At 37.1% G+C, this 13,449-nt stretch overlaps 2 protein-coding genes across 3 annotated transcripts in view; one reads left to right on the top strand and one right to left on the bottom strand.

Annotated features, from left to right (window-relative positions):
* The window catches only part of rad9b (RAD9 checkpoint clamp component B), a 13,353-nt gene extending 12,521 nt beyond the window's left edge, over window positions 1-832 (top strand). The window contains exons 10-11 of the mRNA XM_060882101.1: window positions 192-444; window positions 602-832. Coding sequence (XP_060738084.1) covers window positions 192-444; window positions 602-733 — 385 coding nt within the window. The 3' untranslated portion in view covers window positions 734-832. The remainder of the gene's footprint in view (window positions 1-191; window positions 445-601) is intronic.
* Window positions 1-7,819, bottom strand: part of pptc7a (protein phosphatase targeting COQ7 a) — a 182,106-nt gene extending 174,287 nt beyond the window's left edge. Inside the window, exons 1-6 of one of the 2 annotated variants that reach the window (XR_009649215.1) lie at window positions 7,257-7,819; window positions 4,453-4,632; window positions 3,839-4,037; window positions 3,148-3,271; window positions 2,937-3,066; window positions 2,277-2,501 (exon numbers count right to left, since the gene is read on the bottom strand). Coding sequence is in view for 1 of the 2 variants with exons in the window: in XM_060882100.1 (XP_060738083.1) it covers window positions 2,443-2,501; window positions 2,937-3,066; window positions 3,148-3,271; window positions 3,839-4,037; window positions 4,453-4,632; window positions 7,257-7,458 (894 nt within the window). In the remaining variant the exon portion in view is untranslated. Of the gene's footprint in view, window positions 1-1,428; window positions 2,502-2,936; window positions 3,067-3,147; window positions 3,272-3,838; window positions 4,038-4,452; window positions 4,633-7,256 lie in introns of those variants that run through there. The other variant, XM_060882100.1, reaches the window with a different exon arrangement.
* Window positions 7,820-13,449: the final 5,630 nt, after the last annotated feature.

The raw sequence follows: 13,449 nt of genomic DNA on the forward strand, positions 1-13,449 counted from the left end.
TTACGTTAATCACAGTAAATGCTTTTTAATTGACAACAATGCCTGGAACAGAAGGACCCAGAAAATATTTTTCCAACGCTCATTCTGAGAATAATTTAGAGTAAATTTGTGTTTAAATATTTTTAATACAATAATAAAGCATAACACTGAAAATTTTATTTAAAAACATCTTTATTTATTCTTCTTAACAGTTTAGTGGGTGTTTCACTAAATGAAGGTCCAGCAAGTGTAGAGGCTACTAATGTAACAGTCAACCATCCAGTCCATTCAGCTGGGGATCAGGTGGCTTCTAGCCAGGGAAGTCCATTCTTCAAACCAACTTTCCATGTGAAGAAGCTTATGCAACTTGTTGGGGGAGGAGAGGACTTCACTAAATCCAGATCTTTGAATGAAATAAGTTCTGGACCTGCTTTGTCCACAGCAGTAACACCAGCCAGTTTTAAGGTCTGTAAAGTGATATATTCAAGAATTAATGACAGTGTAGCAATGTCATAATTTAAATAAACTGTGATACCTTGATCAAGACAGAAAATCTGAGGTATTTTGACATCAAGGAAATGTGCATTCATAATAAATTTGTAGTTTTCCTTTCATATTCTAGATCTGTTCTCTGCTTTTTGGGGCTGTAACAAATGATCAGGAGGAAACCATTAAATCAGACCTAACCAGTTTGGTGTACGCCAGTGACACTGAGGATGATACTAGAGACAGTGATGGCAGAAAGGAAGAGTAAATTAGATTTAAACACACCAAGGGACATGTGTAGAGGTGCCGGGGAGACTACATTTATGTTTTTGAAAATGATTTGCAACGTGATAGTTTGTGATATGTAATTGTGTGTAATGTGTATTATCTATTTGTTATGCAACTAAAGTTCTAAACTATATTTGTTATGCTTTACTACTTTTAAAGTTTATTTCTATGGAAATATGTATAGATAGTTTATGTATTATCTTGGAAAGATGATCTCTTTGTTATGCAACTTAAGGTTTGCTACATTTAAAGTTTTTTTTTTTGGAAATGTGTAGATAGTTTAGTAGTTTATATTTTATCTTGGAAAGAAGTCTTATAAATGGAAAACTGGTGAATAAAGTCAGCATTGGAGGTGTGATATTAACACATTAACACGTGTCACATTTTGTCATAAGAAAGCAGAATCTAAACCGTTCTCAGTACTAGTCCCAAGCCTGGATAAAATGGGATTGTTGTGAAAGGCATCCAACATAAAACCTGTGCCAAATCAGAACATGTGGCTCAGATGATCCGTGGTGGTGGTGACCACTACCAGGGAGAAGATGAGGGTCAACAACAACAATAAGAGTGACATCAAGTACATGTAAATACACAGCACAACAGTGAACTTCACCTTAGAGAAATCAACAGTGTATTTCAAGTGTCTTGACTTAGATGGACAAAACCTCACACAGCTAGAAAAATAGATCTTTATTAGCTCATATGACACACCGCTTCCTAATGCATTCATAGGCACTAGCATTTACCCTGTGCATTAACAGTGTACACCTCAAAGAATATTTAAAAATATAATTACAAAAACACTGAGAAGGAAACATTTTAACACACTAATTACATTTATAAAACATAAGTTACATTCATATACAAGTGTATGTTTCTTAGTGCATACACAGATATACAGCAAGTTTGTATTTACTTTTTACATACAGTATGTCATTGAAGTCCACACACACAAAAGCATGTGAACTTTCATAGTGGTTAACAAAGCATAAAAAGTTCTTTTCCCCACTCATATGATAAGACCTTGCAGTCTCTTGTGCACTGTTAATACATATTCACCACACTGAGTTGAGAAATTAAACAAACAAGCAAATAAACAAACAAAAATAAAACAACAAAAAATACACTGAAATTGACTTCCCTTACTCCTGGTTCCTGAATTGTGGTGTTATACATCAATGCAGTGCAGATTACAACCAGAATGACTAGAACTATAGATGAGTTTATTAAAAACTTAACAATACAATGCCAAATTGACAAGTGTCAAAATTTCATTGTGATTCATTTTGGTTCATCATTGACATCATGACATATTAGAGTCAAAATAATGACTGACATAATAATGCAATTTTCATTAACATCTCCATTCTAACATCTTTCTGCTGGAACAATGTTAATTCTTTCACTGGTTAGGATCAGGTTGAATTTTCCTGGCTATACTGTATGCTATGTTTATTAACTATAATAAAAACACTGTACAATGTCATGGCTTGGTCTCACCAATCAAAATACAATTTTATTACCTTAAATGCTTATCATTTTCCATATGAAGCTGTAAAAGCCAGCATGAGTCAAAATCTAAAATCCAATGGAGAGGATTAGCATTTGGTCCTTGGCAAATCTTTTTGCCCATCCTGCCAGCAGGAAGCAATGGCCACTCCAGGGGATATGTGGAACACTGCAGTCACATCAGTCTGTATACTCAGCGACGATAGACAGTAGGACAGTAATGTCATCTGGCTTTCCTCCTGCAGAGAAATAATGCATAAGTACTAAAATTACTGTGGTGATACCAAGGGTTTCAGTTTCATTGTCCAACCTCTCTAACATCCCAGATATGTAAAAAAGAAGCACAATGTAGTCGACAATGTTACAGTGTAAACACACATTAGCCTCCACCATTCCAATGTATAAAAATGTTAAGTGAATGCTACCAACAAACTAAGTCAACCAAATGAAAATATCACTGTATAGTTGTTGTGTACTTTTCTGTTGGGAGCTATGCTAATTATTAGACATAATTTATACATTACACAAAATTACACCATTTCAAAAATGGTGATATCCCCCACATAAATTGCACCTAGGAAGATATTAAATGTTACAATTCAAATCCACTTCTTTCCCCTTTTTGTGTCTTTCGTGATGTTTTGATTTCAGGAATTTGGTAAAATATTGCTTACCTCTTACATTCAGTCCATTGTCACAAGCAAACTGTGCAAAAGGTGACATGTAATTGGGGTCATAGGCCAAAACATGGGCATGTTCTGCAATGCTCTTTGCTGTCTGCTGGATGCTCTCATAATTGGTGTTCTAAAGCAGAGTACATCACATTACCACTTAGATAGACATCAGTTTTACACAGTTGTGATCAACAAAATTCCATGACAGTACCTTGAGCTTTTTGAGCTCTTGTAAGATCATGTAGTCTGGCATGTTGTCAAAGAGCCCATCTGTGGCTGTAAGGATGATGTCTCCTAACTGGACATCGAAGGATGTGCTGTCTGCAGCTTCAGGACTGAGAAAGAAACATAAATTACCTTTACCTTACCTTACATAAAAGCCTTTTGAAGATAACTGATGGTGTTAATCACTAGACAACATTTGCTGCCATGAAATCATGCTGCCAACACACGGTTCTTCACCAGATGGTCTTCCCAGTTCCTACCCTAGTGCTTCTGTGCGGTCATCCCGCCTTGTTCCTGCCTGGATTGACCCTGTTTGTTACATTTTGCTGATTCCTGCCTGTTCTAAGACATTTTGGACAGTTTTTCACTACCTTAAATCCTGCCTACCTTCATTAAAGACTTTTAATTTGACTTTACACCCATGTCCTGCATTTGGGTCCACCCCTGCCATTCCTGACAGCAACCCCACTGAACATCTTTGGGATGAACTGGACAGCACCCCAGTCCTCCTCATCAAACATCAGTGCTTAACCGCATTAATTGCTTGTTATTTAAGCAAATTGCTGCTCTTATGCTATCAGAAAGGATTACACACCATTTAAACCCCAGTATAACCTTGACATTTCTAGTTTTATGATATTTATTCTCTGTAAAGAAAGGAAGAACAAAAAGATTACCTGTCACTCAGAACAGAGCCCTCTGCCTCTGGGGGTGCGATTGAAAGCTGGAACGGTGTGTTGAAATAGTGTTGTTGCTCATCAGACCTGTGCACTACCTCCCCTCCTCGCACAACCAGGAAGCCAGAATCTCCCAAGTTTGCTGTGTGAAGCCGATGACTTTGCCTGTCCAGCATCACTATACAGGCTGTGCTGCTACCTGAAAGGACGAATTAGAACTGTCTGAAATGTAGCGTGCTTTCTACACACAAAACCATTCAGCAAAAAGAAAGGAAAACAGAAAAGGAAAAAAAAAAAAAAAAAAAAAAAAACACAAAAAAAAAAAAACTGTCCAAGAAGTCAACTGTACAAAAAGTCTAAAAACATTCCTGTGTGCATCAGTTCAATTTATTGTCACTTTTAAAATTACCCAATCTCTACACTGACACAAAATGTAGCACATTACATTAAATTCTTATTTTATATTTAATGCAATAGTTTATGTAATATTAATTTAAAATTTTTATATCTACAAAAGGACCATGCAAACTAGACCAAACCTAAAAGAAACAAGGTCTGACCCGGCTAGTGGCAAATTTATTTCATTAATCAGTAGGCATAATGCTAACACTCACCTAATAGAGGTACTTTGTTCTGAAGGAGCTCGTAATAACTGGTGGTGAGGATTCCCACAGGGTTGCTAGGCACAAAGTGGCCTTCCTTGACCAATCTTTCACATGTCCTCATGAGAGTTCCAGAGAACAGAGAAGGATCTACTCCATAATCCCGCCAGCCACCCACTCCATCAGCTACACCTACAAAACAAAGAAAACATCAGTAGACAAATTAGATACTCATCAGGAAACATAGGAAACACTTATGACAGGTGGTTGTGTCCTGCACTGCAGAAGAAATAATGGTCACTCTTGGAAAACAAACAAAATTTTGGAGTGATAAAGTTTGGAGTGATAAGAATAAAAACTACTCTGTCATGCAAGATGCTAGAGTACAATTACATCACTGCTAACTGCTGAAACCCTGCACGATTTAGCCCTAAATGTACCTCCCCCATTACAAGATACTTATATACACAGATCAATCATAACATTAATCCATCTGTTTAATAATGTGTAGGTCCCCCTTAAGCAGCCAAAATAGCTCTGGCCCTTCAAGGCATGGACTCCTCAAGACCTCTGAAGGTGTGCTGTCGTATCTGGTACCAAGACGTTATAAGCAGACTCTTTATACTCTGTAAATAGCAAGGCAGGGTCTTTATGGATTAGACTTGTTTGTCCAATGCAGTTAATCAGATCAAATCCTAGGAAAATTGAAGACCAGGTCAATACCTTGAACTCTTTGACATGTTCATCAAACCCTTCCTGTACGATGACTGGAGTGTGGCAGGTTTCATTATCCTGCTGAAAGAGGCTAGTACATTAAGCAATACTGCTGTCATAAAATGGTGTATTCGGTCTGCAACACTGTTTAGGTAGTTAAAACATGTCAAAGTAACATCCTGGCAGTACACATTTTGTCCAAGCAGAACATTGCCCAGAGCATACACTGCATCTGCCAGCTTGCCTTTTTCCATAGTGCGTTTTGGGACTAAGGAGTCTGAGACTATGCAGCCCCATATGCAGAAAGCTGTGGCTATGGCTCTTCTTTGTCATTGGACCAGACACATTGGTGTTCACTTGGACCAGACACATTGGTGTTTGTCCTTCCTTGTACCACTTTTATGAGGGACTAACCACTAAACACTGGAACACCCACCCAAGGCCTGCAATTTGTACATTCTCTGACTCAGCTGTCTAGCCATCACAATTTAGCCCTTCTTAAATTCGCACCACCATTTTTTTCTGCTTCCAACACATTAACTTTGAGAACTGACTGTTCACTTACTGCCTGTTAAATTCCACCCCATGCAAGGTGCCATTGCAAAAAGGTAATAAGTGTTCTTCTCATCACCTGCCAGTGGGTTTAATGTTATGGCTAATTGGTGTACATCACCGCATAAGGAATAGTTATGTAAATATTTCTCTTCTACTGCACCAAGGACCCTTGTGTTAAAATGAAGATTTGCTGATGACACTTTTTTTTTGCTGATGACATTTATCTGACCCTTTTTATCCAACACAACTTACAGAAGAATCACATGTGGGTTAGTAGGATGCTGCCTGCAGAACTACTTCATTCATTCATCTTCTACTGCTTATCCGAACTACCTCGGGTCACGGGTAGCCTGTGCCTATCTCAGGCGTCATTGGGCATCAAGGCAGGATACACCCTGGACAGCGTGCCAACCCAACGCAGGGCACACACACACTCATTCACTCACGCAATCACACACTACGGACAATTGAGTACCCAGAGGAAACCCCCGAGGCACAGGGAGAACATGCAAACTCCACACACAGAGGCGGGAATCGAACCCCCAACCCTGGAGGTGTGAGGCGAACGTGCTAACCACTAAGCCACCGTGCCCCCTGCAGAGCTACTTTTCACTGATTATTTTGTTTTGCCATTCAGAGTCTGCTGTTCACAAACAACCTGCTTGGCTCCAATAACCATGTCACACTTAAAATAATTGCAATTACATTTTTAGCCAAACCCCAAACCCATGTTTGATGTAAACAATAACAGAAGCTCTTTGCCTTTTACTGAATAATTTTATGCACAGAATCCTCAAGATTTAAATTCTTGATAACAGTACAAATCAACAGAAGTATGTGTGTTATTAATATAATGACCTGGGAAGCTGGCCTTCAAAACTGATGCGGAGACAATACAGCAGCTGCTGGTCCAGTTCTATGATAACTTTATTGAGTTGGTCATCAGTAGCACAATAAAAGTCTCGTAAACTAGACTGCAATATCTTGACAAATAGTCAAAAAGCTCATATGAAGCCGGAAAAATCATTGCTGACCACTAAAACCCCTCTTTTTCCCTACAGCAGTCTCTTCAGGTCTGTGTGCATCAAATCCAGATGAAACACCCTGATGCAGACTTATAAACATGTCATCCTGTGAATTCTGACCTGATCTGTTGTCTGGGTATTTATCTTACTGTGATGTCTAAATGCACACAAAGAGAATATTATATAGATCATTATTTATATAGACTAATGTATTTAATAACTAACGCACTTAATAGCCAATAAAGTATCAGTGATTCTATCGAGACTTAAGCTAATGCTGGTTAGCTTCGATTAGCGCCACGGTAACAAGTCACACATAAGGGCTTTATGAAGACGAAATATTACTACTATCTGGTACATAAATAAAATATGACTATTATCTGGTACATAAATAAAATATTACCCGTTATACAGACCTAGCTATGGAATACTAGCCCGGTAATCTGGGGCTTGTTGCCCTGTTAGCTGAAGCTTGATGTTGTGTTGCTAATGTAACACCAAACTGAGTTAACGTTAACTTACCTAAAACATCAGCGGATCTGTGTCGAGCAATAAACCAGGCGTCATCACCGTAGCACATGCATTTCTTTAAAATACCCTTTCGGAGATCTTTCCCATACCCAAAGCTAGCCGATATGAGGCTGTAATCGCGGCTGTCTGACTGAGAAAGGCCGCTGATGACCGCTCGGGCCAGCAATCTACCGCAGGACAGCACGGAAAACATACCGTGAGCTCCTGCACACACCGAGCTCTAATGTCCGGGGCTTTTAGCCCACTATCACCGACACCTTGTCTCTCTCTCCCTCAGTTTCGGGCTCTCTCTCTCTCTCTCTCTCTCCGAGTCTCTCTCCTCAGTGTGTCTCTCTCACCGGTGATAAAATAAACACTATTTAAATGTAGACATCCTCCGCATTTTGCTCAAAACTCTTTAACTCACTAAACATTTACAAACACTACAGACTCCATTTCACCGGATATCTTCATCACACAACTGTTCCATGTGTTCTGTATCCCATTAAGTAGTTACACAACACTACAGTTAGCCAGCTAGTGAACTTCCGGGGAACTCGTTAGCGCCTTGTGACTGAGTGACGTCACTTCTGCGCTGCTTTTCCTTTTCATGGACAACTCGAATAACATCAGTCCAGTTTACTCCAGACTTAAGCTTTAATTTATTTAATTAAACCTATTTGCAATTATGTGTTTTATACTCATTTTCTCAGATCGATAGAAGTTGTATTACACTTTGCGCCATAGTTTTCTCTTCCCATTAATCTGGTATAACTTTGTTTCATCTGTACAGAGAATCTTCTTCTACAAAGGGTTCAGGGGGTTTTATTTGTTTTCTAGCTAACTAGCTAATCTGGTCTTTCTGTTCTTGAGTATTACTAGTGGTTTGCATCTTGAGGGAAACTCACTTTATTTACATTAATGAATATTCATATCTTGATGGTACTTGATTGAACTTTGACAATTCTACACCTTCCTCATCAAGAGTGTTCCTCACCTGGTAGTTTCACTACACAGAATCCTTTGAAAGAATTGTAACAGTAAATACATTTATTTTGTTTCTGCTGAAGTGTAAATGAAAATAAAGAGCAGAGAGCTAGCTATGGGAGAAATGACAGTCATTTTGAAGATGAGAAAGGAGGGAAAAATCAATCAGAGCTATTGCACAAGCATTATGCATAACCAATATAACAATTTGGAATGTCATAAAAAAGAAGGAAACCAATTGTGTTATTACAGCCTGGCCTCAAACAGCTTGGCCAATGAAAACAACAGCAGGTGATTGCGAGAGCTGTGAAGATGTAGCCAAAATCATTACCAATTTCACCAAAAAGTCAATCACTAGACCTTAACCTTGAATGTGCACGTATTCCACCTACTGAAGAGGAGATTGGAAGGTGGAACCTACCAAAGCAAGCAACCGAATGAAGCTGTGGTAAAAGCCTGGGAAAACATCATATTGATGCATTTCTTGGAAACAAGGGATATGAAAACCAAATATTGAGTGTTATTTACTTCAACGCAGCCACTGAGGACTTCATTCTCAGTGATGGTCCAAAACCTGGGTTGCATCAGGAAAAGCATCCGTTGAAAAACCTGTGCCAAAATATGTGAATTGAATGTGATAAAAATGTAACCTGCTCTGGATAAGGACGTCTGCCAACGGTGTAAATGGATGATCTGCTGTGACGACCCCGAACAGGGAGGAGCTGACGGACAACAACATTTATTAAACGACTACCTGTTCCTGTACATTTGCTTGAATAAATATTTGTTGTTCTGCTACAAAAGGTGCCATAATAAGTTGTTTAACACATGTATGCTAAGTTGTTTATTATATCTAGATGTAAATATCTGGAAATGAAAGCTGAAATTCTGATCTCCATTATCTCATGTTCAACTTTTGATCTCAAACCCAAGGGTTCTGGAAAATTGCACTTGTGGAAGTGATTGTATATTACAACATTTGACCATTGGAAGGATTTTTCAACATTACAAAAGGTAATAACTGTTTTACACACACACACACAAAAAAAACATCTAAAAAGGTACAAACAGTTAAATGTGAGTGACTGCTCAGAACTCAGGTCAGAACTTGATTTGATAAACATTGTCTTTTTCTAAATGTAAGACACACATGACAAAGAATTACAAAATTTTACTATCAAAGAAACAATTGAAGATTAAAAATCCTCAAATAACCAAAATTTTCAACAAATACTGCTGGAAAGAAGTTTTGCTGGCTTCTCAGAATGAAAAAAAAATGTTGATAACTGAGGATAAGCTGCATTACTCACCTGTCTGCAGCTGGAGAGGTGTAACTGTACATTCTCTGTGTAATTAGCTGCATCTCTCAGCACTGTGCAGACAAAATAAAGCCTTAATACAGTGGTTTTCAGATGCATACCAAAATGTAATATACTACCAATTTTTTCTCAGTCTGTCTTCTAAAAGACAATTTCACAGTCAAACACTGTCAACATCATGAAATATTTCCCAGTAGGTTATTTTATAATAATTACTAGGATTTTAAAATATATTTATTCAAGCTCTTTTTGTCTTACATTTGCATTTGAATATGCTTTGGTGCCATCTGCTGATCACAGAAGCCCAAAACAGTTTGCTATTTAAATATGAAATTGTTGTTGCTAAAAATGTTACAGAATGTAAATTACAGTGTAGAGACTGCAAGATAAAAATAACATTTGAATAATAAACTCTTATGTATTTAACACATTTTTTAAACTATTTTGAAGTCAGTATGTTACTTGTTATCTCAAGTTCTCTTACATGCACATCAGGAAGGTCATTATTAATTGTGCAAGCAACAAGCTGTATAAGGTCAAACTCAGGTCTTATTTACTACTTACAGAAAACATACTTCTATTGATGATATTTAAGGTTTTTCTCACACTTGAAACTGCAGGCCTATTTTTATAGATTATCCAAAGTAAAAATGAATCCATCCCTGTGGTTAGCATCAGTGTAAAGCTGGAGCAAGAGAGATGCTGCAGCAAAGAATGTTAAATACTGAAAGTAAAGTACAATACCCTGACAAATTTTCTCTCTTCCTCCATGTGGAGCTAATGCTGCTTATATTTCTGTTTCTGCTTCTACAATATTTCTGTCAGTCATTTTATTTTTATAGCCACTTTTGTCTTTGCAGTTAGGTTTTGCTTGTAGATGAATGGAGGAACATAGAAATTGGGGAAGTGTGTGTGTGTGTGTGTGTGTGTGTCCGTCATTGCCATTTTGGATTAGTCTCACATTTATCCTGTCTGTGTTGCTCTTTTCGACTGTCGCAATGATGCTGAAGGACTGTCTGTCCTTCCCTATTTTCCACCCAAATCTCAGACAGATGACAGTATGTGTGTGTGTGTGTGTGTGTGTGTGTGCATGTGTGTATGTGTGTGTGTGCGTGTGTGTACGTGTGTGTACGTGTGTGCTTGTGTGTACGTGTGTGTGTGTGTGTGTGTGTGTGTGTGTATGTTATTCCTAGTGTAAATAATCTCACTACTCTAATAGCACTTGACAGACTCTGTATTCACTAATAAATGTGAAATGTTCTATGTGAGGCTTTAACTTCAGTTGTATTTTATTTTATATTTAATTCAAATTTCTAGGTTTCTAGATGAAGATGAAGAAGAGGGGAAAAATATTTTTCCTTAATACAGTGTTAATGTTAAACATTTATTTGGTCTCTTATAGGTGAAGAGAATTAGTGTGCTATAATGGATTTTTTAAAAAAGATTTATAATTAGCATACAGAGGAAGTGCTCCTGTTTCCAGCAACTATTTCCTAGGGATCAGCTGTAGGATTATACCGAGTGCTGGGTGTTGACAGGTCCCTGTTTAAGAACTGTTTGATTGGTAATCCATTGAAGAAGAGGATTATTTTCAGATAATCTGCTGCTGTAAAGTGCTGTAAAGTGAGAAATACTGCTGCTCATTTTTGCTCTTAAATCTGTACAACATGGATGGTTAACAGTTACCATCAGCTGTACAGTGGCAGGAGATATCATAAAATGCTTTTGTGTAGTCTTTTATAATATAATGTACAAATGTAGTCCATATAATAGGTTGATAGCAATGATGTGCCAATGCAATGCAAGATTTTTTAACTACTCCTCCAACAAGGACAAATCTGTGCCAGTGGTGATAGATGCTGTGCATCAATCATCCATTACTAGTGCAGAACTTAATGGATTAGCAAGTATGTCCTCAAGATGACAAGACAGATTGGTCTTTTGGGATGAATTGTAGACACACGTGTTAGCATGGTCTGAATCCTGATGCATCTAGACAGAACCTTTTCTCCTGGGCCAGAATAGTTCAGGTGGCTATGCATCAGAATTCTATTCTCAGTTGAAGTGAATCTTTTGCACACATCTACATACATTTTTATCTATAATCATGTCTTTATATCAGTATGGATCATATGAAATCCCTTTGTGCCATAGATATCTTCATGAATATCATAGATCACCTGTGCTACAATCAGCCATCTAGATACATCTCCATGAATAAATTCAATTAACTTTAACTTTCTTTTTACAAAGGATTGTGAGGCTAAAATATGAATACACTTATTATTACTGTGAATTTCAGAATTTGTATTTTCTATAAAATTTTATGTGAAATACAATCTTATTATAAGATTTCACCATCTGTATCCTTCCCACTTTGATAAATATGATGTCCATGTAGGAGGCAGTGGGCTATAATTCCTTAATTTCTGTTAAACAGTGTTTAAGTTTCATCTTAATTTAAAGGATCAAAGTTTACATTAGAAGATGTTTAACATCTAAACTCTGTAGGAATTTTGTTGATTTTGCAGGTCAGTTAGTGTCCCACTGTTGTATCATGCATAGATCAGGCTCTAGATAAACTGCTCTTGTTATCCTGGAACATGATCATCTTATAGTCTGGATATTTACATTTGTTTGTCCAGGTGATTAGCCTGTTGACATTGTACAATAAGGGGCTGCTATTGTTGAGCGTATCTCATTTTTTGCCTGTTCAAATTATGTTCTAACAGTGTTACTATAATAAAAAATTATTAAAAGAATGATAAAATATTCATTCATTCATTCATTCATTCATTTTCTACCGCTTATCCGAACTACCTCGGGTCACGGGGAGCCTGTGCCTATGATAAAATATAATGATTTAATTTATTTAATTTTATTTAAAACCATGTATAACAAAACTCAGCACAAAGAAACTTTTTTAAGATGTGCTAATGGAAAGTAAAACTCTTTTGCCTGCTTTCTAATGCTGAAAATCCCTGATCCTCACTTACCACAAATTACATAATTACATTCTTACAACTTTAGTCAGCCAATGCTGTCTGTAAAAAAACAGGCAGGCTGATAAAATATAATTTGCCCCCTGGGTAAAAATTACTTTGTAGTAATCTTTTTAGCCCAATTTAAAAAGGACTATTTCCATTTCAATTAACACCATGATACATGAGCTAAATGTTGTCACAGATAATTACAATAACTGCTCATAAATAGTATGACATTTGTAAGACATTTGCTAGTTTTCTGATATTTCCATTGTTTTTTGTTGCAGTCCTAAAAGAAGAAATAAAGGTAAAATAAAAATTACACATGACCTATCTAATATTTATTTCTGTACTTTATATAGATCTGCCTGATCCATCCTGATACCCTTCTTCTAGTTGGAGTCTCATGACTTGGAGGTGCTCATGAGGCTGCTGTAGATAGAACCACTTGAAGACCATGGCAGTGGTTTTTGACAAAGTCGGTTTTACACTTGGGTTTCCATCATTGAACATTTGACGGCTTCATCAGGAAGGAATTTATATTAAACTATAATGAACTCAGATATTATGCTGATGTTCATATTTACCAGTTGCTCATATTGTCTCAGAGAGTTTCCTCATATCGACTCAGAGAGTTTTTTTCTTGCCACATTTGCCCCTGGCTTGCTCATTAGAAATAAATATGAATTTGGAATTTGAACTTTGTAATATATGTTTGTATATTTCTGTAAAGCTTCTTTGTGACAATAAATAAATGAATTTTATATATACATATTCCTAACTGATGCAGTGAGTAGCCTCTCATTTCTTAAACAACTAAGAAATTGGAAGACATATCCTGTGGTTGTGTCACATTGCTGAAATCAAATCTTAAAAGAACAACAGTAGCACTCATGGATATGTTTATAATCAGGG

Source organism: Tachysurus vachellii, chromosome 11 (genome assembly GCF_030014155.1).
Source record: "Tachysurus vachellii isolate PV-2020 chromosome 11, HZAU_Pvac_v1, whole genome shotgun sequence".
NCBI classification, from domain to species: Eukaryota; Metazoa; Chordata; class Actinopteri; order Siluriformes; family Bagridae; genus Tachysurus; species Tachysurus vachellii.